The sequence below is a fragment of the Festucalex cinctus genome, chromosome 16 (assembly GCF_051991245.1).
Source record: "Festucalex cinctus isolate MCC-2025b chromosome 16, RoL_Fcin_1.0, whole genome shotgun sequence".
NCBI classification, from domain to species: Eukaryota; Metazoa; Chordata; class Actinopteri; order Syngnathiformes; family Syngnathidae; genus Festucalex; species Festucalex cinctus.
Genome location: NC_135426.1, coordinates 11160001 through 11182290, shown reverse-complemented (window position 1 = coordinate 11182290; position 22290 = coordinate 11160001). Strand labels below are relative to the sequence as shown.

At 40.0% G+C, this 22290-nt stretch overlaps 1 protein-coding gene and 1 long non-coding RNA gene across 2 annotated transcripts in view; one reads left to right on the top strand and one right to left on the bottom strand.

Annotated features, from left to right (window-relative positions):
• Positions 1–13240: 13240 nt before the first annotated feature.
• On the bottom strand, positions 13241–18658 carry LOC144002986 (extracellular matrix protein 2). The gene is made up of 4 exons (XM_077498672.1): positions 18601–18658; positions 15898–15969; positions 15225–15819; positions 13241–14339 (listed from the first exon to the last, which is right to left on the bottom strand). Exons 2-4 carry the CDS (start codon positions 15962–15964, stop codon positions 13241–13243), a joined length of 1761 nt encoding a protein of 586 aa, XP_077354798.1. The 5' UTR covers positions 15965–15969; positions 18601–18658.
• Positions 18659–19728: 1070 nt separating this feature from the next.
• LOC144003928 (uncharacterized) overlaps positions 19729–22290 on the top strand; it is an 8946-nt gene continuing 6384 nt past the window's right edge. The window contains exon 1 of the long non-coding RNA XR_013279129.1: positions 19729–19819. This is a non-coding gene — a long non-coding RNA (uncharacterized LOC144003928). The remainder of the gene's footprint in view (positions 19820–22290) is intronic.

The following is a 22290-nucleotide window of genomic DNA, read 5'->3' as shown; positions in this document are numbered from 1 at the left end:
GTATGGCAACAAGATTGAGTGGCAAATGTAAAAATAATGCTTTTAAAAGAGGAAGGTTTTTTTTTTCTTGAGCTGTCAATCTGTGGCACATAATGGAAGGCGGCTTTGTTGTAATTGACAATTGTGAAGAAAAGACCTCTGTCAGAGTTGTATTAAAGGCTGTTGTTTTCTTTATATTTTTTATTTTTTTTGTTTGCCAGAGTAATCCCACAGAAAATCTCTAGAACGCATACCTGAAAAGATGCAGGAGGACTGCCATTTTGATTATAAGAGGCCATTTTGGCTCAGGGGCTGTCATGATTTGCGTTTGTTGTTTTTAGTTTTGGTTAGATTATTTCAGTTGTCATGCTTTCTTTGTGTTCTTGTTTTATTTTGTCCACTTGTGCTTGTCATCTCAGTCCCTTGTGTCATCCAATCAGCTTCCTCAGTCACATTGTCTTGTCAGTTTGTATTTAATTCCCAGCATGCTTTCAGTCCATGTCAGTTCTTTGTCCAGTCTTGTCCATGCAGTTTGTGTCTCTACCCAAAGTACCTTATCAAGTTTAGTTTTGATGACGTTTGTTTGTGCTTTGATCTTTTTGTTTTGGTCTTTTATTTATTTAGAGTTGTTTGCCTTCTCGTCTTTGTTAAATTAAATAACTTTTGTTTTTTAGCACCCCTGTCTCGTCGACTTACTTCGTTTGAGTCCACATCCAAGAGAAAAATATTTTTAAATTCAGCCCCTGAAACCATTTTTGTTTAGCAATATGAAATTGGATGGAATGTATATCACACAGACCCACAAAAAAATTCTGAAAAAAACGATGCCCAGAAGTCTGTCCTTTTGGTTTGAATTGGCCATTTAGGGTCAAAAGGTCATTTTTAGGGCTCTTTCAAAGACAATTCTTCCTTTAGATTTTGGTCGATTGCCGTATTTGAACCACCTAATCTGCGTCACAAAATTGTGAATCATTTAAGATTTCAACATTGTGTGCAGGCGGAACATGGTGTCATCCTTTGATGATTCCCCATAGAAATAAGTCAGCTTCCCGAGGTCAGAGTTTGACCAAAGGGTTTGAAAATTCAGCCCTCTTTCACAAAGCAACAAGAATTTTGTCATGAATAGACCTACAAAAACACAGGAAGCCTACCGTTTTGATGTAAAGCTGCCATTTTAGGCAAATTTTGTAAAGAAAAAAAAACAAAACAAAACAATTTTCGATAAAAGTGAAAGGTCAACAGAAGCTCAAATTTGTGTTGACTCCAACATTTTCTCTTCAATACATCGTGGCTTGCACCTGAAATGAAAATAAGCCTCCGGTTTGATAACCAGATTGTTTACTCCAGTCACTGTTTCCACCATTATTCCTCCACAGGCCAGCATGCTGGTGTTTTTATATTCATACTAAGCGGAAATATTTCAAGAATGAGAGTTGGGAGTGTGCAAGTAAATCCCAGGCTGGACGGATTCTTAAGTCCTTTTGCAGAAGTGGGAACAACGTTGTCCCCATTTTCTGACCGGCTGTATCTCGGCTAATGGAATAAACAGATCACTCGCGCGCGCACCCCCCCACACACGCACACATGGGGCCCTGTGGGAAATGACCTTTGTGGGCCAATGCAAACGAATCTGGCCGTTGACGTGTATTCATGTGATAATGAAGGAAGTTTGCTTCAATGTTTGTTTTCTTTTGCAACACACACGACACCCCCACGCACGCACGCACTCAGTGGTCGCTCATTAGGGCAAAGTAATGTCCATTCACTGCAACTAGTGGCTCATTTAAAGCTGTTTTACTTCCATTTAAATTTCTGACTAGCACAGAGGTGGAAAAAGTACTTACGCTCTGTATGTTAGTATCAGTGTTTCTCAATTCCGGTCCTCAGGCCCCCCTAGCCAGCCTGTTTTCCATGTCTCCCAATTCCCAATGCAGCTGATTCCAATGACAGCTAATCAGCCAGCTCTGGAGAAGCCTGATAACGATCCTCACCTGCGTTGCAATTGGGAGACATGGAAAACAGGCTGGCTAGGGGGGCCTGAGGACCGGAATTGAGAAACACTGGTATAAGTACAGATACTTTTGTAAAAATAAAATAAAATTAAAAAAAAAGTAAAAGTATTAACCATTTTTCACAAGAGGGTAAACAATATATGCATGTGAGAATTGTTAAAATTTTCTGTCCACGTGTTATCTGCTACCACATCAACGATGCTACTTTTGCTAGCCCGCCTATGACGTTTTGTATTGCGTGTTAGCATTAAGCTAATGGTCTTTTATAATGTGGTTTTGTTCACTACCTGATGCTTGTTTTGAAGTTGTCTGTCTCCAGTCAACTGCAGAAAAAAAAAAAGGCACATTGGCTGATGAGCCACATGCTGCTTCACCAAGACATTCCGATCAGATTTCAGCGTCTTTCCATTGCAATGAATGCATTATGCATTAGTTTATACTTACTGTTTAAGAAATCTAATGCTCAAGTCTGTGCCGTCTCCTGGGTAACCGGCCGAGGGAACATTTCTGTCGTGGCACAAAAGCTAGGATATGCTAATGCTGGCAAACACAGCAGCCTACCAGCGTGGCAGCTAGCCCAACGATTCAATTAATTGTGATTTGCTGGATTTACAAGTTATTACACCAAGAAGCTTTAGCAGAATAGTAGATGAAGAATCAAATCGCAGGCCAAACACGGCTGCCTGTGAGGTAATATTACGAGCATTAGAGCACCAATTTAATATGGCGACATGGTTTTTCCAACTGGGAAGTGGGATCAAGCTCTTGATTAGAAGAAAGGCTGTAATTCGGAGTGGTTGCAGCAAGTATGTGCTGAGGTCGGCACTTTGTGTTTGTAAGTAAGACAGGTAAGAAGACGACTTTTGGAATGTATTCTGTAGCTGTGAACGAATTCCATGTTGATTTGATTTTCACATCAGTCATTTCCAGGAGGAAGCATGTAAATGTTCAAATGTGGTGGGTTGTCATTTTATGTGTATTAGTTTCCAAGCTTGTTAAAGTGCTTGAATGAGTTCCACATCACAACAGTGTCTTTTCTTTAAAAATGGTTTATTTCGAATTAGAGGCCTCACAAAATTCACGACGTGTATATATATATGACCACAACCACAAACAGTTATTAAACTAAGTGCCAAAGACAACTAGCTTCCATATGCTTACACCATGATGGGAACAAAAAAATTTTTGTAGTTAATTAATATGCATCCATCCATCCATCCATTTTCTTGACCTCTTATTCCACACAAGGGTTGCGGGGGGTGCTGGCGCCTATCTCAGCTGGCTCTGGGCAGTAGGCGGGGGACACCCTGGACTGGTTGCCAGCCAATCGCAGGGCACATAGAGACGAACAACCATGCACACTCACAAGCACACCTAGGGACAATTTGGAGCACCCAATTAACCTGCCATGCATGTCTTTGGAATGTGGGAGGAGACCGGAGTACCCAGAGAAGACCCACGCGGGCACGGGGAGAACATGCAAACTCCACCCAGGAAGGCCGGAGCCTGGACTCGAACAGGAGTCCTCAGAACTGGGAGGCCGACGTGCTAACCACTCGACCACCGTGCCGCCTAATTAATATGCAATTCAGTTTAATTTAATATATTTCCATTTATTCTTTTTTTTTCTCAATGATATTATTATTATTTGGGTTCATTTTATATTAATAATATGGAAAACACAATATTTAAAATTTCAAAATTAATTCTATTCATAAAATTAAATCAGATGACATTTTTGTGGTTTAATAAATAAGGATAAAGTTACGTAATTCACTCTATTTTCTGATGACTACTATTATTATGATTATTGTTTTTTAGCCTGTTCATAGTTGCACCTTCCCCGGCCAAAAAGTATTGATGTCCTGAGTTAGGGTACACTAACACTAAACCTAACCTCAACCCTAAGCCATGGCTGGAAGGCTACTTGCTTATCATCCAGTCTGATTGCTCAGCCATCATCCATCCCCTACACAGCAACAGTGGCCATCTCTCTATACTGTATACTCTTGTATACCAAGCTAAACTATACACAAACACTTTGTGTGCGATCTGATTTTCCCCCCATCCATCATTCCTTTCTCATAGCCAGAGTCTTCTGCCATAAATCTGTATTAGCAACAAGTGTTTAGCGGCTACCGAGGAGCTGTAATGAATCCTACGTATCTTCTGGATTGACCGGGCTTTCCTCTCTTTCCATCACGACTTGAGTTTTGATTGGCTCGCTAGTGAGGTGAGCAGCCAAAAAACTTTGCCAGAGAGGTGCAACTCTCTCCCAGAATCCTTTTTGCGTGTCAGACTCCAAGTCTTTAAATGAAGAAAAAAAAAAAAAAAGTCTTTGAAAGTCATATGGACATTTTCCTCCTCCGGCTTCTTGTTAGATGTCTTCCAAACAAAATGAATCACACACAGAGAGTCCAACCACTGTACAAACCCAACAAACGTCTTGTAATAGCATCGCCGTAACTCAACCGATTCGCAAGTTTTTAACAGCAAAATGAACATCTTGTTGTAGACAAATGAGCTATTAGTTTTCTCAGCCCCAAAACAAATAGCTTTCACAATATGGAAGAAAACTGACAATGTGGGGGAAATGCCGGTGTATCACATCTGCTTCCAATTAGATTTCTCCGATGTGTTGCCACTCACAGTTCCTATGGGTGAGGCCATATAGTTGCATGGTGGCATATAATATGCTGTGTGCATGTAAAGGCTTCAAAGACTCCTTTTGAGTTTTTTACATGAGATTTAATTGTTGTAAATGATTGTAATTGCGTCGTAAATGCTGTTAAGTTAAAGGGCTTGTTAGTTGAACATGTCCTGCCTTGAAATCGCATCAGACGACACCCATGGCTGAAACAACAATTAAACGTAATTTTCTCGCTTCCTTTCTGGCATGTTAGGTAATTATTTTTGTTCGTATTACTTGTGCGTGTTCAGACGTTGTATTAATGGAATCTGGACAATAACGTGACAGGACACATTCAGAGCCAGTCAGTGAATTTTTTTCTTTTATTTGGCCTGCGGGGATCGTGTATGTCAGCAGACACACTCAAGTTGATATTTTAATCACATGCACTTTGAGGTTGCGAAACGATGTATGCATGCAAAATGTATTTTTGTTTTTATGATTATTATTATATGCATGCATCTCCAGATGTTGTACGTATATATATATATATATATATATATATATATATATATATATATATATATATATATATATATATATATATATATATATATATATATATATATAATTTGTTTTAACACCGTTTTGTTTTTTTGTTTTTAATTCTGTATTTAAAAAAAAAGAAACAAAGCATTTTTTAATGTTATATATTTTTTTTTTAGGAATATTGAGTTCAGATTTTGTTTTTATAATCACCACCACAAGCACAAAAATGTAATTTCATTCGTGGTCATTATTACCGTAAAAAATATATTAATCTTTGTTTCTTTTTGAAAATCTTAACCATGGTATACTGATGTTATTTATTTATTTATTTATTTATTTATTTGTTTGTAAAATTTTGTGTCCATTTTGTCTATTTTATTTCAGTTTTCCCCACAAAGAATTAACAACCACAAAATATAGATTCAAATCAATTATTTTAATATAATTTATTAATAAAATCAACAAGCAAAATAATAAAAAAAATTAAAAAATACTATGACTATTAATCCATGAACGTTTACAAGGTCCGGTGTTTTGGTTCTAATATGTTTGTAAATTTCATGATTTTTATTATTATTATTATTATTATTATTATTATTATTATTATTATTATTATTATTATTATAGAATATCAATTTGCATCGTTTTGATTCTGGACCCCTTGTGTTTTTCTGTTTCTCCCTGAAGCATAGAACCACAATGGCGGCCGTTTCCCAATCATCAGGAATGTTGTCGGGACTTCAGTTTATTTAATCTGGACTATAAAATGCGTGCAAAAGTCGATGTGTGTGTGGGTGTGTGCGTGTGTGGGGGTGTGTGTGTGTATGTGTGTGTGTGTGCCTTCTTATTGCAAGCAGACCAGCAGCGTCCGCTCCATTGATTCTTCTTGGAAAAATTCTTGGCCATGTTTGGTAAAAAGTGGCAGCGTATCTGATGGAAATTTCCTACCAAACATCTTGAAACGTTTGACAACAACATGGAAAATGTTGCCAGTGGAGGTGGTGGGGATGGTGGTAGGGGCGTCGGTGGTAGTGGTGGTGGCGGGGGGACAGGGGGGCTGCTATCCGAGCCCAGAGCAGGAACAAATCAGCCAACATCAGCTCGTCGCCTGATGAAACGACTTAAGACGTATTCCCGCTGCTTTTACTGCAAGCGCCTGCCTGGACTCTTCTGTCGCGGAAATCAGGGATTTGGCGCCCCGATGGTTTAGTCCATCATCCACACCCTTGGCAGGCCCAATTGGTCTCCGGGGCTCATGCTGATTGAACACAGTGATGCTGGTTATTCCGCTCACTACGCACTAAACTTCCTAATTCTGGCTCGAAGGGATGAGACAGACAGAACGGTCCCCCTCCTCCGACCGCATTGATCAGTCAATGTCTAGTTTTAACTTTTTGGTTTATTTCTTCAGCCGTGCGGTCGGAACCTGTTCTGGAACTGCATGTCCCCGGCAGTACAAAGTGATGTCTTGTATACATTCACAAAAATCATGCTTTACTGGGATGTCGTCATTCGGGGAATCAAAGGTGCGATCAAAGGTATCCACTACTAAACTTAAATTTGTGATCACGCTCTTGTCCTGCTGTTCTAATTTAGATTTGCACGAGATGACAAATCCATTTACATAGGACGGCTTGGTCTCTGGAGCTCTTCCTGTCTGAACATAGTGACGTTGGCTCTTCTGGAACAGGTTCTGCTTGTTCCTTTTCCCACTTGCTCTAGTGTTGACCTCTGTGACAAAGCCATGCCGTTTTGTAGCATTTACAGCAAAATCAACTCATTTGTGTCTGGATTGGTCTCTGGAGCTCACCTTTGTTGAACACAGTAGTGTACCGGTTGTCTTGCCTGGAACAATATATTGCTGTTGTTGTTTCTGTTCCTGCTGCTGTCGGTTCACTAAGCTATGTGGTGTTGGTGTGTATACAGTCACGAATTTGCAGTCAAAGTTACCAGCACCAAAACCAGTTTTTGGTCGTAAGTGATTACATGTTTCTGTTGCCGCAATGCAAATTTTGACATGCAGGTGAGGACTGTATCATAGCATCGACAGCCAAAAAGTATTCATGTCTTAATCTGGCGGGATGGATTTATTTCCGGGGCTCTTTCTGATTGGACACAGGGATGTCTTGTACAACCATTTATGCTCATGACTTCATTGGCATCTCTCTAGCATACTAACTGGGCAGTCGTAGGTAGTTACGCCAAATTAAAATTTAGCGCTTAAGCGATCACATGTTCCTTTTCCTGCTGCTCTAATTTTGCAAGTGACGAAGTGCGGTAGCGTCTGCAGCCGAAACAGTTCCTTTGTTTCTTCTAGTGTACTGCAATCAAAGTAATGACACCGTACGTTGACCCATTTAAAGCTGTGACACGGATGTGGACTGGCTGCCGACGGCCGTAAATCGAGTTTCATCACAAGTGAATAGACTTTTTACACACGTCATAATTGTATGGATGAAATGAAGTATTCCACTGGTGTTCCTCATCCACGCATCTGCTGCTGCTGTAGTATTTTTTACTCATTAGGCCTGTCCGACTGATGGCGTACATCTGGATTTCTCTGCGCTCAGCAGTCAATCAGTTTGTTTCTTTTGGATTGCTCCCAGTTTACTCCAGCGTCTGCACCACAAACGTCCCATCACCACATCCAACTTTGTGTCATGGTCCTCCTACTTGGTCAGACTTGGGTAGTAATGCACAGGGACGCAGTTTAACACTTTCTCTCACGGCCGAGGATGATATTGGACCTGAGTGGAGGAGGTTAGAACTAAAATTAGGACACACGCGGATGATGAGAGCATCCAATTTCAGCCTCAACACGTCAATGAGCCCTCAGGAGCAATGTGCTGCCGGTATTTTCCAAGGGTTCGGTGTCGAGACACGTGGAACTGACATGTTTATTTTTGGATCCGACGTCTACTGTCAGCCATAATAGATTAATTAACAATTTTAATACCACATCATCGCTGTCCAAAGCCACTTCTTTTCCGGAAATTTGGGGTTGGTACGGGGCTGAGATGATCACCCGTTTTTGTTTGAGGAGAATGAGGATACCCTCCTCTTCTCTGGTTTGATGTTGTGAATGAAGCAGCTATGTTTGTAGTATCCTGCACGGTCACACTCTCATGAGAAACGCAAGCGAAGTAGCATTTTACTCCTCAACCATAAAGTGTTTGTCATGTGGAAGGTAATAGCATGCCACCCCAAATGAGACGCTTATTTAGATGTCAACTCTGTGTAAATTCTTTTACAAATGGCGAGGTAATTACATGTCATTTGAACGTTTAGCACTTTTGATTTCAGAATAAGTCATCAAAAGTGAGGTAACATAACATACAGTCTGAATGTGTGCCCAAATGTCACTCCAAATATTTTTTTTTAAGCCCATTTGTGATGATTGGTCACATTAACACACACTCACATCTCAGTGTCCCCAAATCCCTTTTACAGCTGCTAAAAAATGAGAGACCTGAGCAAGAACGGCAACACTTTCTGTGTCAAATGACTCAAAATGTCTAATTGGGCACTTTGCTGACTGCCACAGAGTCGCCTACACTTGGTTTTGTTCACTTGAGGCGTCTCCAAGAAGGTAACGGCTTAGGTAACGTCTGCTCCCGGCGTTGGAAAACTGCTCAGTGGCAATTCCCTGACTTTTTGCACACTCCAGCGACGATGTTTTGGTATTCGCTTGGCTGTCTAGACTGCGACTAAGGCTGGACACTGGAAGCAAAAGGGCAAGCGCTTCCTGCGGTGACCTGCTTTATAGTTTCGCTCCCCGAGGCCGGCAGATGGCTGAAGGGAATTTTACAAGGCCACCTGTGTGTGTGCGTGCGTGTCGCGCCATGAGTCTGATGAGTCAACAATGGTGTCATTAAAATCCGCACTGGATGATGGAATTGAAGTATTTCGACAAAAAAAAACTCATTATCAAGTCTGCTCAAGTCATCAAAGCGATGCAGTTCCACAGATGGGTCAGTATGCCATTATTGTTTATGGTCTTGTTTTTCCCTCTCAATCTGCACTGCACCTGAAGTTTGAAACCAGGGGTGTCCGAAGTGCGGCCCACTCCAACCAAATTAGCTAGAAAGACGTCGAAAAGTTCAGGTGGATCAGTTGTTGCATGAAGAATGTCTGAATTTATGGTGAAACTCAACACTCTAAATTTAGTTGACATTTTCAATATTAAGAAACAACCAAAAAGTGGTTCCAACTTGCATGCATTCATTTTCGACACCGCTTATCGTGTTCAGTATTGTGCGATGGATCTTACTCACCCTGGACTGGTCGCCAGTCCTTTACAGTGCACATCTGGGGACAGACAGAAGCCTGACAAATGAACCTCTCCACTGTGGTTGCTGTGGGACTTTATTTCGCACACCAGAATAAAACAATCTACTGACATACTGACAGTTCAGTTTTGGTGTATGAAGTACAGGTTGTCGACTAATCGACAAGTTGACTTAATAAATCCACATTGACATTCAAAGCTTGATGTGGACTCGTCGCTAGTTGCATTTTTGGCATCTCGTCTTTCAAACGGCGAACTTACAGAAAACATTGCCATTGTCACCACAATTGTAACTAACATTTGTAATGTGTTTTTTTTGTAAACAAAATAAAATAATAGAACTCTAATACCTTTTATATACCTTTTATATTTTTATTCCATTTAATTGAACTTAAAAACATACAGTAATGACATAATTAAACAGAATGTAAATACAAAAAATTTATGACACATTTTTCCTTCAATTCAATGAACACTGTGCTGCTCCTACTGATTTGTGCAACTTGGCCACCTGGAGGCAGTAGAGTACAGACTTGTGGATATATTCGGTGTTCTTCACAGTGGATAATCCTAACACAATACTTGCCTGTGAGTATTGTCATATTATGGTCTTTCCCCACCTTACCTGTCTGAGCTTCCCCACCCCTCCACACCTGCCCGGTGCCTCAGGTCAGTGGACCAGACACAACTGGAGGTACCGACAACTAAGCATAGGCTCAGAAGGGATCAAGCCCTACCTTTAGAACGACCTTCCGATAAATATTATTAATTCAATCGCCCTCTTCATCCACTTTTAAAACCCATCTTAAAACACAGCTCTCTTCTTTGGCATATGGTTTAGCATGAGACAAAAAGTTATGTTTGTTTTAAATATAATTCTCTCTTTATTGGACAATAAACTTTGACTGGGTATAGCAATAAAAAAAACTTTTTTTTTATGAGGAATTGTTCACTCCATCAAACTATAGCTTGTTGTGAAATACTTCTTATTTGTTCACTGACGTATGTATTTACTTGTAAAAAAAAAAACCTTTATTCACACTTCAAAATGTTTGCTTTGCTCTTGTTTACTGCAAAACTGATGTACTTATGTACAGCACTTTGTATACAGCAACGCTTGTTCTTAAAGCGCTTTATAACTAAAGTTGAGTTGAGTTGAGTTGAGTTGAGTCTCAAGGCACCACTCTATTTGGACTCCACCACCTTTCACTAGATGACACTTCCTAACACTTTATTGATCACACACCAGCAGCTGCATTATCATTATTTAGCATCCATTTTGGGCTCCTTTGTTCATTATTTCTCTCATTATCCTTACTTTCTCTTGCAAGTGTTTACAGGCCACTAGCTGCTGCTGTATTGGACCCCCACAGGCCCTCTTGTAGAGGTATTCCAGGGGGATGCGGCCTTACTCAACACTTAAATAGAAATTACTTTTACTTTTTAAAAGGCAAAATGTGGTGAGCAGGAGCATGCCGTGGAACGTGGATGGTGCGTGCGTTATAGGCCACATGCATGTGTGGCGGTGTTCATTCCGAGGTCCCTCTGGCTCCCATGGTTCCCCTCCTTCCCTCCGCTCCTCTCTCTACTAGCTCAAGCGCCACCTCCTTTCCCTCGCATGCAATCGCACTCTGCTGTGGATGTGAGGTGTCAGTTAACCCTTCACCAGGGCCCCATTTCCTTATTATTCAAAAGAGTACAACAAATGATCACATATGTCCATCCTGTCACCTCTTGCGTTAATAGTCAACACTATAGTTAGGGAAACATTTTAAGAGGACCTCCATTTAGTCTTTTCCCAGGTATTTTCCCTTTAAGAAAAGAGGCCTTCAAGTGTTTACAAAACAGCCACTTAATATGTGGTTGGACTTCCAGTCAAGCTGGCTGTGGTGAGAACCACAACACATGGACGTGCTTCAAGAGCTTGGGTAAATAACAACAATGTTAATGGCTGATCAAGTGGTGAAAAGATTGCTTCATCTGGAAACACTTGAGTAAAACACTGCAGCATTTTCTTAGAAAATGGCAAAAAGTGGATCCTGCTTCCGACACCAAAATGTACAAAAGGTTGATTTGGCTGCAACTGATTGCATTCTTAACTCTGCACTGGAAATAACAATAATGTAAAAGACAGGATTGTGGGGGTGATTCCAGGTACTTGTGATTTGGGTCAGGGTCCTGTTGGACTGTAGGGAGGTGCTGGAGAGCCGTTTCCCCGGCCACAGCTCTTCCTTTCCCGGACACCAAGCCAACAGCGCCTGGATCCATCCTCCCCCCATCATCCCTCCTTCCTTCCTCTCTTTCTTCTTCTTCGTCACTCCCCCCCTCCCTCCTCATCCTCATTCCCGGGGCCTTTGTGGGTGCGGTGCCACGTTGTTGAGAAGAATTTCATCAAGTGATGCAAAACATACATTAGCTGGTAGCGTAGCATTCGGCTCCTCAACGTCATTCGCTTCCTCAGAGAAATCTTTGCAGTTAGCAATTGAACCCACGGGGTAAACTTCCTCATGCATATGTTTGCCTCAATGGACAGTTTAGTGCAAAGATTCTGGCAACGCTCACATGCGATATTGTCCCTGTATTCTACTGCCATCTAGTGGGCATTTTGCTCAAAGAAGCAAGTTTTGTTGACTGAAGCAGTACAGTAGCTACTGAGCTTTATTTATATTTGGAACATCAGCAAATACAGTCACCTTGAAATACTAGCACATATTTACATTCTTTAATAAACATTTTATGGAAAGAACATTTTTGGGGGGAAGACTATTTGGTATTAAAGAGCAAAAAAATGTTTCCTATTTATAGAAGAACTGAGGTAGATTGAATACACAGCACATATTGTCATAAATATATCTCCCCATACCACCCCCCAACCCTATACTTGCAGGTAAACATTTAGACTGCCGTAGAAAAGTTTATTTAGTTCAGTAGTTGAATATAAAGCATGAAACATAATATGGTTTATTATGGGCCATTCCACCCAATTGTTGTCATTTTGCTCCCCTGGAAAGAAAATGTCTAAATAGACAATTAACTGTAAAATTACATTTCATTTTGAATCAAAGTGTCCTAAACATTGAACTGATTGCATATATAATGAATATGATTTAAATATTAATTTAAACAATATAAAACTGAGAAAGTAGCATTTGTTTCCTCTCCCAAAATTACGCAATACCATGACAAATTAAATAATCATTCAATCACAGAAATATAATCATTTAAATCCCTTTATGGATACAGTTTATATATATATATATATATATATATATATATATATATATATATATATATATATATATATATATATATATATATATATACATATGTATATATACATATATATATATATATATATATATATTCAAACAATTTGGATTGTTTCTCACGTAATATTCTTTTTTTTTTTTTTTTTTTTTAAACGTAATATTCTAATTTCTTGGGATGATAACACAGCCCAAGTAGTCCGCTCTGTGTGTAGTGAATCTAAATAATTTCACTTTTGAAGTTAAACAACTTGAAGAGATTTAGTTTTCCATGATAATTGAATTGGCAGAGATGAACCTATTTGTACTTATACTCCTTGATGCCAAATTGTTATAATGGTAGTGAACGAGGAATTAAAGAAATATTCCCGGAATTTTTGGTGAAACTGGACACATGCTGAGTTTTTGTTTTTTTTGTTTTCTAAAAATTATAGCATGACCATAAGTGAGTCCCGGTTTTTGTACACCAAACTAAAACAATAAAGGAGCCATTTGCCTGTTCTCCTTTACCTTTGTTTCAGTAGAAATGTACAACCTGAAATCCCCTTAAGCACCTGAAAGCCTTGGAGTCCAGCTTTCCCATGTCCATCAAGTTGTTTCCTAACTGCACCCGGACCAGCCTGCTGAGGGTGGATCCCGCTTTACCCCAGCAGAAGGCATCCCGGGGCACCGACTGGATCTTGTTGTGAGTGAGTGCCACCGAGTGGAGGCCCCGCGGTAGCTGTCTGGGCACCTGGCGCAAGGCGTTATGGCAAAGGTCCAACTGGTGCAGTGCGGGCAAACTTAAGAATGCGCCCGGGGCTAGCTTGGAGATCTTGTTACGGGCCAGTCCCAGATTTTCTAGGTTCTGCAAGGAGTTGAAAGCAACTTTTCTAACTGTAGAGATGAGGTTTCCTTCGAGGTTTAATGTTTTGATGGACAAGGGAAGATGTCGGGGTACTTTTTTGAATCGGTTGCCCTCCAGGTTGAGGCTCTCCAGGTGCATGGCTTTGAGGAGAGCATCTTTGGGCAAGCCCTTGTTGCTCAGTCTGTTGGCACTCAGGTCCAAAATCACTACCTGGGATTTCTCACTGAATGCTTTGCCACTGAATTGCTCGATGAGATTCCCTCTGAGGTACAGTTCCTTGACAGACAGAGGCAACCCAAGGGGAACAGACACCAGTTGGTTGTGATCCAAGTTCAAAGTCTTCAAGTGGTGCAAGGGAGACAGCACAGCATCCGGAAGAGATCCCGATCCGTCACCCAGATTGTTGTTGCTGAGGCTTAAAACCAAAAGGCCAGGACAGCGAGCCCAAGATGACTTTGACATTACACTCACGCGGTTGTCGTCCATGCGAAGCTCCTCAAGGGAAGCCGGAAGGTCCGTCGGTATGCTTGCCAGCAGGTTGTGATCCAGGTATAGACGCTTCAGGGCCAGGATGCCCTCGAATGCCCCCTCCAACGAGCCGTCTGTGAGATGGTTTTTGCTCAGGACCAGGAACTCCATGGAGGCGTATCCCCGGAGGAGGTCCAGCTGGATGCTATTGATGTGGTTGTTCATCAGGAGGATGTAACGGGAGCTGTAGGGGATGCCATACGGGATCTTGTCCACCGATTTGTCTGAACACTGGACCACCCTGGAAAACAGGCGGAGGGATGACATGAACTGCTTCTGTTTATCTTTCTTTGTACTAGTGTTGATACTGGTATCGGCAGAGGCGCCAATACAGCATTAAAACAGTGGTAACGGTATCGGTGACTACAAGTAACATGCCGATACCATTAATTCCAAAGCTAATATAGGGTTTTGGATGCACGACATTCACTGATATGTGACATGCTCACTGCATGCCAATCTAAGATATCCTATTGGCCCTTGAATGCTCTGAACCAATGGCAGGACAGCTTTTTCATATTGAGGAAAAAAAAAACTTAGGTATCGGTATGGTATCGGTATCGGCCGATACTGCAAAGCTGGGTGTCGGAATCGGTATCGAGGGCCAAATAACGGTATCGGAACACTACTTTGTACAGTATATTCAAAACTGAATGTAATAGTGGTCATTTTGAACTCATATCCTCAGTTGGACCATTTTTTCAATGGGTTATACTACGACACAATTTACATTGTGCAGCTTGACAACTAACCAAAGAGGCTAAAACGCTATTTCTAATTTCTCCACCAGCATTTTACAACTGAATGAATATTAACAAGGGAATTTTCCCCCAACGACTATTGCCAGAGGCATCTCTGCAAGGTAACAATTACTGTATTGTTTTGCATTCCAAAAGAATGATACCATTCATGGTTGGGGCATGTCTCCAATTTGGAGCATAAATTGTTGGGTTATTGAGGCTGGTCCAGTCGTAACCAAGCCTTGTTAAATGAATAGATGAAGCCTGCTTCGATGAGAGGGAAATGTCTTCTAAGACAGCCACATCAGTCCACTTGTGATACATTCAATTCTCTGAAAATGAAATGATCGGGATGGATGACAACATTCGCAAGCATCTTGTCTTACCCTCCATAGCAGGCACAATCCGGAGGACAGTAGTTATCCATGAAGTAAGGAAAATCCTCCATCTTTTTAGTCTTCTTAATTTCTTTTGTTTGCTTTTTAACATTCAGTCTCTTTCCATTTCGCTTGCGATTTTGAATAGTGGTGGTTTTGTCACTTTTGATCTTGTGTAGTTTAACTGAAGGCTTGGTCACTCTATTCTGGCTGTCCTCTCTTCTTTCAATGATCGTGTTTGTTGTTATTGTGTCTATGGCGTTCCTCACAGGTTGGACATCCACATCTGGACTAATGTGCTCAGAAAAATGTCCCGGACTCCGCAGCACCTCGGTGATGACATCTTCCATCAGTGAGACGGACTTGTGGTGCCTGGGAGTTACAGTTGAGAAGAGGCTCAGGGCTTCTGGATTGGAAAACGTGTAAAATTGAGTATCACGAGGCACAATATTTGATTTGTTTTGTGTCATCTCGTGAGGGATAATCCCTGCCACCGGCATGCGCTCTCGCTCTTCTTTCAGTACATCTCGCTTGGCATCTTTGCGCTCCTCTTTTATCTTTGTGAAGTGTTCAGTGTCTTCATGCACATCTAAAGCTTCTTGTTCTAAAATCACAAGATTAAAACATTCAGGAAGATTTTCTTGAGCACGGATGGGTTATTTTCCTTGTTTCTGGTACTTACTTGGTTGCAGGATGGACAAATGTAAAGGCACTATGAAGAGTAGCAGCAGGAGTGCGAGAACTTCCATTTCATCTGTGGGCATCAGAATAATGAATGAGGGTGATGAAATGTGAAATAATTAAAACAAATCATTAAAAAACACATGTTAAAATAGTATGTTTTAGCATTCTGATTGGATATACACATTGTTTATAGCATAACACAAATTCATGAATGGTTGTGCTGTTTATGTTTGGTCATTGATTGCACTTTATCTGCAAATGAAATTCTGTTGGAAATTTTGTTTGTTTTTAATCTACACACTTAAATGGCATATTGAATACCAAGATAATATTTTTTTGCATTAGATTTATATTAGCATTTTATTAATAGAGACAAAAATAAATAATTAAAATTAAACAATTAAATATAGTATTTTGTTTAAACAATTACTGGAATAGTACACTAAAGACCTGTTGACCATTATATTTTACTTTTTACTGGTAAAAAATGAATGCAACTATTTTGCAGCAGTTGGGTATTTTCACTTCCTTTTCTTTGCTTATTGGCTGAAAATCACATGTTCCATTGCCTCATAATGAGGGTAAAGGGCCAAATATGGCTTCTTGTATGAGTCTTACAGACAATTATAGAAGATAGTTGGATTGAAAACATGAGAAGTAAAAAATAACAATAGCCTACCTGATATTTAACTCCTTGTGTGTCCAAGCTCAGCTGCCATTTGAGCCTGTCCCTGCCTATGTGGGTGTGTGTTTTCCTTGCAAAACCCATCCTGAACCAACCTTTGAACCATCAACAATGACCCCCCCCCCTACAAGCCTGCAGATCATCTAAATGATCCACGCTCACACTACAAATGCCTTTTTAGGAAGTGGATTGTCTCACGTACCCTCAATCTAAGATCAATGACGGGAAACCCGTACAGGAGGTCAGAGGGGACAGTTGATTTTTATGTATTAATTTATTTATTTTTACAGGGGCTGCTGCTTGGACGTTAGCATCCTAGTGTGTAGATGACCCTGTCTGCAGCCTTTGACCTCTGTGCTCTTTCAGGAAGTCTGGACCATTGCTAACAAGTTTTATCAAGGGTTGTGTTTGACTAGAATTGTATACATTTTTTTTTTAAGTAAATTTTGTAACCTACTTTTATTTTCTCTTCTTCCTCTGAATGTTAACTACTGTTTGTTGGTGCTTATGTATTGTCGTTCCTTGTGTAAAGCACATTGAGTTGCCTTGTGTATGAAATGTGCTATACAATTGCCTTGCTTTGCCTTACATTATGTGTGTAAAACCAAGGTCATGTAAATTATTATTAGTAGTATTTATTCTGGCATAAAAAGATTAAAGGACAAAAATCAGGTGGTGGATTATTTGTGAGAAAGTGGAAAAAGAATTAGATAATTTTAATGCAATTTTTGGACCAGTTGAAGTTACAATCAAATAAAATATGAATGTTGCTTCTTGGCTAAAAAATACTGTGAAAAGGCATTGTTTGTTACAGTAAACAAACGAGAAGTTACAAAGCAAAATGAACATGGAATAATTTCATGGCATTTTTGACAAAAATGCTGTAATAAATTAATTTGTTAAATGAAAAAAAGCAAAGTCACAATAAATTAAAGATAAATTAAACCATGTCAAACTAAATCAATTCGTTTGCTGTTATAAACACCCTGATTCAAGTTTGAGAATTTGTCCCCCAAAAAAACAAACAAAAAAAAAACAAGAAGTTGAGGTCACAAAAGGTACTCAATCCTGCCCTCTAGCGTAAAACGTCCCCAATGCAAGACGACAAAACAGAAAATGAAGTTTTATTATAGTCCACCAGAGAGAAGCAGAGGCTTACAAAGGAGATTCACTTGAGTAGACTTTGCATTGCATAACACATTGTGGCACTGGCAAAACATTATAAATTAAATAGCTTTTTATTATAAATGTTTAAACAAAAAAACACACATATATTATACAGTGAAGTAAAGAATAATGACATATCAGAAACACGAAGAAAAACATTTTTTGGAAAAGGTAGCTCAGGAAAACAAATATGAATAGTATGATGTCAACACAATAATCAAATGATGACTTCTTCGGGCATTTGATTGACACCTCCTAACATAGCCAAGACCTGTGTAGCCCCTTCTTCATGTCCACCCGCTTGCCTGCTGGCCGAAGCAGCTCTGGCGAGGTTGACAAGGGCCAAGGGTTGCAGACTGTGATCTATTTTGTTGGCTAAAAGTGTTGCCTCTACACGAGTGTGAGCACACACAATGAGCTTTTTTACTTTCCTGCTACTCCACATTCCAAATGAACAAAAGATATTTTTCATTTTTCAGCATGTTGTGACATGTCATCTCGATTTCTGGAACACTTTTATTTGAGGTGACTTAAAGCAGCAAATGAAGGGCTGCTGGTGCCCAGTGGGATATGCATCATGGTTGTAGTTTTAATTTTGCTTTTATTTTTAAATCTCCAACTCCAATTCATAATTCTATGCACATAACATATGCAGACTAAGGAGAGAAGTGACTAGAATATTCAAGATGTTCTAGTAGTCAATCACAATTCTTTTTTTGTGTGGAACATTTTTCATGTTAGAAGAGAAAATTGTGTTTACGTTTGAGGAACCAGAGGATAAATCTTTACCATGCATGCAAAGCCGAATATTTTTCCGCTCGCAGTCCCAGTGAAACAGCAAGGACTCACCATGTTGTTTTTACCCTGCCCAGAATACCTGTCACACTCCCAACCAAATGCAACTTGTGTTTTCGTATACGAGGGGCATGTGGGAAACATTCACGCTTGAAGTACGATTTTTTTTTTTTTTTGGAGGGGGATGAGAAGCTTTTCTGGGCCATTTGTTTGCAGTTCTCTGGATTTCACCTCACGGCCTTGCAAGCACAAGTGCTTGCTTCTTTGGTAATGAAGGTTAACAACATGGTGGGTCATTGTGTCCTGATTACATGACATCCAGCCACGGAACAGGCTGATCCAAACAACAGAAATTGGCTAAGTGGACACAAATTTGTGGAAATGGTGCAGAGGCTACAGGCCGGAATATGGACGTAAAAGATGGAGCTATAAATGCTCTATGCATAACTAGAATAAATGTCACATTCTCTGAGTTTATGTTATCTATTACGACATTTTACGGCTCTGTAAATATTGTGCATGTATTGAGCTATTTGCAATTTGCAGACATGCAACAAGTGTGAAAGGCATGTGCAGAAATGCATAGTGTAAAGCTTGTATTGTCTCAGGAGCAGATGAGCAAAGTTGGCTTGCTGATTTGGGTCACTGAATTTGTCATTAAGCACAACATATCAAATCCCCCTGAATCCCTCAATCTTGTAAAAACACACACACATATATACACACATGTATATATACATATATATATATATATATATATATATATATATATATATATATATATATATATATATATATATATATATATATATATATCGTAGTTCTTATTCTTTCTCGTCTATCACTTGGTTTCTTTGAAACCCGGAAGTGATTTCAGTAAAAACATGATAGTTGAAGAAACACGTGGGGTTTGGTTGAAAAAGCATGGAAACTATATAATCGACATTACGTTTTAAACCACAAAATATAAAACTCTGTGTCCGTGTGTTTGTGTTCGCTGCGACAGGGCTTTGTTATGACCTCCCGCTGCTTTTCAATGGAACAGCTGTATGCGTTTGTGTGACCGCGTCCCAACATGGTGCAGACTGCCTAGCAACTGGCCTCCCATTGGTCCACTTTCTGCCCGCCCCGACCAATAGTGTCAGAGGCTTGATGTAGTAGAGAACAGCTGACAAAAACCACAACAGAACAGAGCCGTGTGGAGGAGGGGGTGAAGAACAACTCGTTACTGTGGGAAAGTTTTCGCATGACGACCTTTAAAGAGTTAAAAATGGTAAGTTTTGTAGTTCGAACAGTGACTATGAACATTCCAGACAGCTTTGTAGAGCACATATGAAGTCACTTGGCGGTATAGTCGCCCTTTGTTCAAAACAGTTGCCCTTAGAAAGAGAACGTTATTTTCCCAAGGCCTTTCGATATCTAGTTTTGCTTAAAATGTCTAACCATGGCTCTCATCTATGACATTTTCAAAAGTCAATTACAAAAAAAGACTACATACAAACAGCTTATTGGACCTGTGGATGGTTAAATAAATTAATAAAAACTTCAGGAACACATTTCTTATGGCCATTTGTGTAACAAAGGTAACGACTTTATTTGTCAAAAGCTTTTCGGTTTGGCAAGCCGAGACGTGCCACAGCCGAACCTGCATTTCCAACAGCTTGGAGTGGGCTTTTGTAGGATTTGATTATCATCTCAGGGGGATAATAGACGTTTGTTTTTACTGTGGGCCGTGACGCACATGCTAGCTCGCCTGAGAGACAGGAACAAAAAAAGGTTGTAGGAAATCTATCCTGTTAGGCTAAATTTGGTCAACTGTTAAGTGTTGATATATTAACTAATTTGTCCTGTAACCTCTACCTCTCCGCAGTATTCATTGGAAGTGCAGTTACAGCTTCTTCTGAAACACACACTTGTGACATGAATCGAGAGAAGATGAGAATTTAACACAATTGTTCACAAATGCTGGTTAACATTTCTCAACATATAGGAAATCCCAGATACTGTGAAAATATGTCCCGCTGTGGCTGTGATCCCACTGGGGATGAGGTCAGGTGTTTTGGTTTTCGTCTTGCAAAAAAAAAAAAAAAAAAAAAAAAAGTAAAAAAAAAAGTACATTTTACACTCAAGAAGAAATCCATCCAGCCATCGATTTTTAACACATCTTATACTGGTTAGGATTGTGTGGAGCTTGTGCCTATCCCAGGTGCCACTGGACGTAAATCAGGCTACACTCTACTGTGCGCATAAGTGTAAATCTAAAATATAATGAACCATGCTGTGATCCTGCATTGTTCCTTGTTAACGCCATTCCTTGCTATATGAGGGGAAAATAGAATGGCAAAGTGGTGGGAGCAACTGATTCAGTGGGAATGAAACTCAATAATCTGTTGATGGTGGTGGTGATTGATGATGATGATGATGATGATGATGATGATGATGATGATGATGCAGCTGCTTCCCGCACTAGGTGCATGTCGACCTGGCACGGATGAAGGTTTCGTAAGTAACCAAAATAAGCACGAGTCAAAGTCTTCATAAACTAATCATCTGCTTAATAGTGACACTTTCCACTGGAGTAAATATAATATAAAAACGATAATTCTTCCTAAAATATTTGGCTGTAGGTCAACCGAATGGCTGACTTCACTTCTTGCCATTAAGACGTTGGTGAGATATGACTGCATCAGATATGACTTTGCATCAGATGTGATGGCATACGAGCAGATTCTTAATTGAAAGCATCTCACATGAGAAGCACTTCTATTCATCGCCTGTGGTAAATCATGTTGTTTTTCTTCTTACACGGAAGCAAAACTAAATTGAACATGCATGTCAGCGAGAGAGCATATTGAAACATCAGCTCTGTAGAGTGCCTACAAGATTTCATGGACAAATACAGTATGTCCTATATAGATAGGCATGGGGATAAATGTTTTAATTTTAAAACTAATACACTAAAGGCCTCGTTATATACTTCTGCAGGAGGTAACGGCGGAGACGATACGGCGGAGTGCCACTCATGCGTTTGCCTTCTTACTTGTGCGCAATACACATCGAGTTGTTTTGAAAATGTGCTGCAGTTTAACTCTAAGTCGGGGGTGTCGCTGCAGCTGGTATTGGTTCGGAGATTCCTCTGCATTTTATGGCCGGAAGGCGTTTTTCATTTGCCGTACAAAGAACAAAGAAAAAAAATAAATAAATTGTGTCTTTTAATGCCTCAAGCTTGCATCATACAAATGCATATTGTAACATTTGACCAGCCAGCAGGCCAAGCGATTATTTAATGCCATTTTGCAACGGTTATTGTCGGCCGTAACCATGCCATTGTACAACACACTACATGCTTAGCAAACAGTTTATTTATTTATTTTTACACACAATCACACACAAAGGAGGTCCCCCAGGCGGAAAGTGAATCCAGTCGGCCTCCTGTGCTTACAAACACAGTTGCCTTCTGTAATAATCAAAATAGTAATTCAATTTCTTTTAATTGCACAATCCTAATCTTAGCTCTTTTGTTTGCAGATATTCAAAATCAACAGGCCACCATGTTCTATGCATATTTGGGGAAACAAAAAATCTTTGGAATTTTAGTGGCTGTCATCCATCCACTATAATGGGTTTATATAGATGTTAAACTTGGTCACCCCGGAGGTAGTCAGAGTTGAGCCGCTGCTCCCCCAAGTTTTGATGAGCCAGATGAGGTGGCTCAGTCATGTGGCATTAAGATGCACTTCTGGA

Bases quoted from the DNA above. Each gene is read 5' to 3' on its own strand.
- LOC144002986 (XM_077498672.1), bottom strand. From the start codon at position 15,964: ATGGAAGTTCTCGCACTCCTGCTGCTACTCTTCATAGTGCCTTTACAT. The intron at 15,820-15,897 runs GTAAGTACCAGA...TTGTGATTTTAG, and splicing joins TTTGTCCATCCTGCAACCAA to AACAAGAAGCTTTAGATGTG. The intron at 14,340-15,224 runs GTAAGACAAGAT...CCTGTTTTCCAG, and splicing joins GATTGTGCCTGCTATGGAGG to GGTGGTCCAGTGTTCAGACA.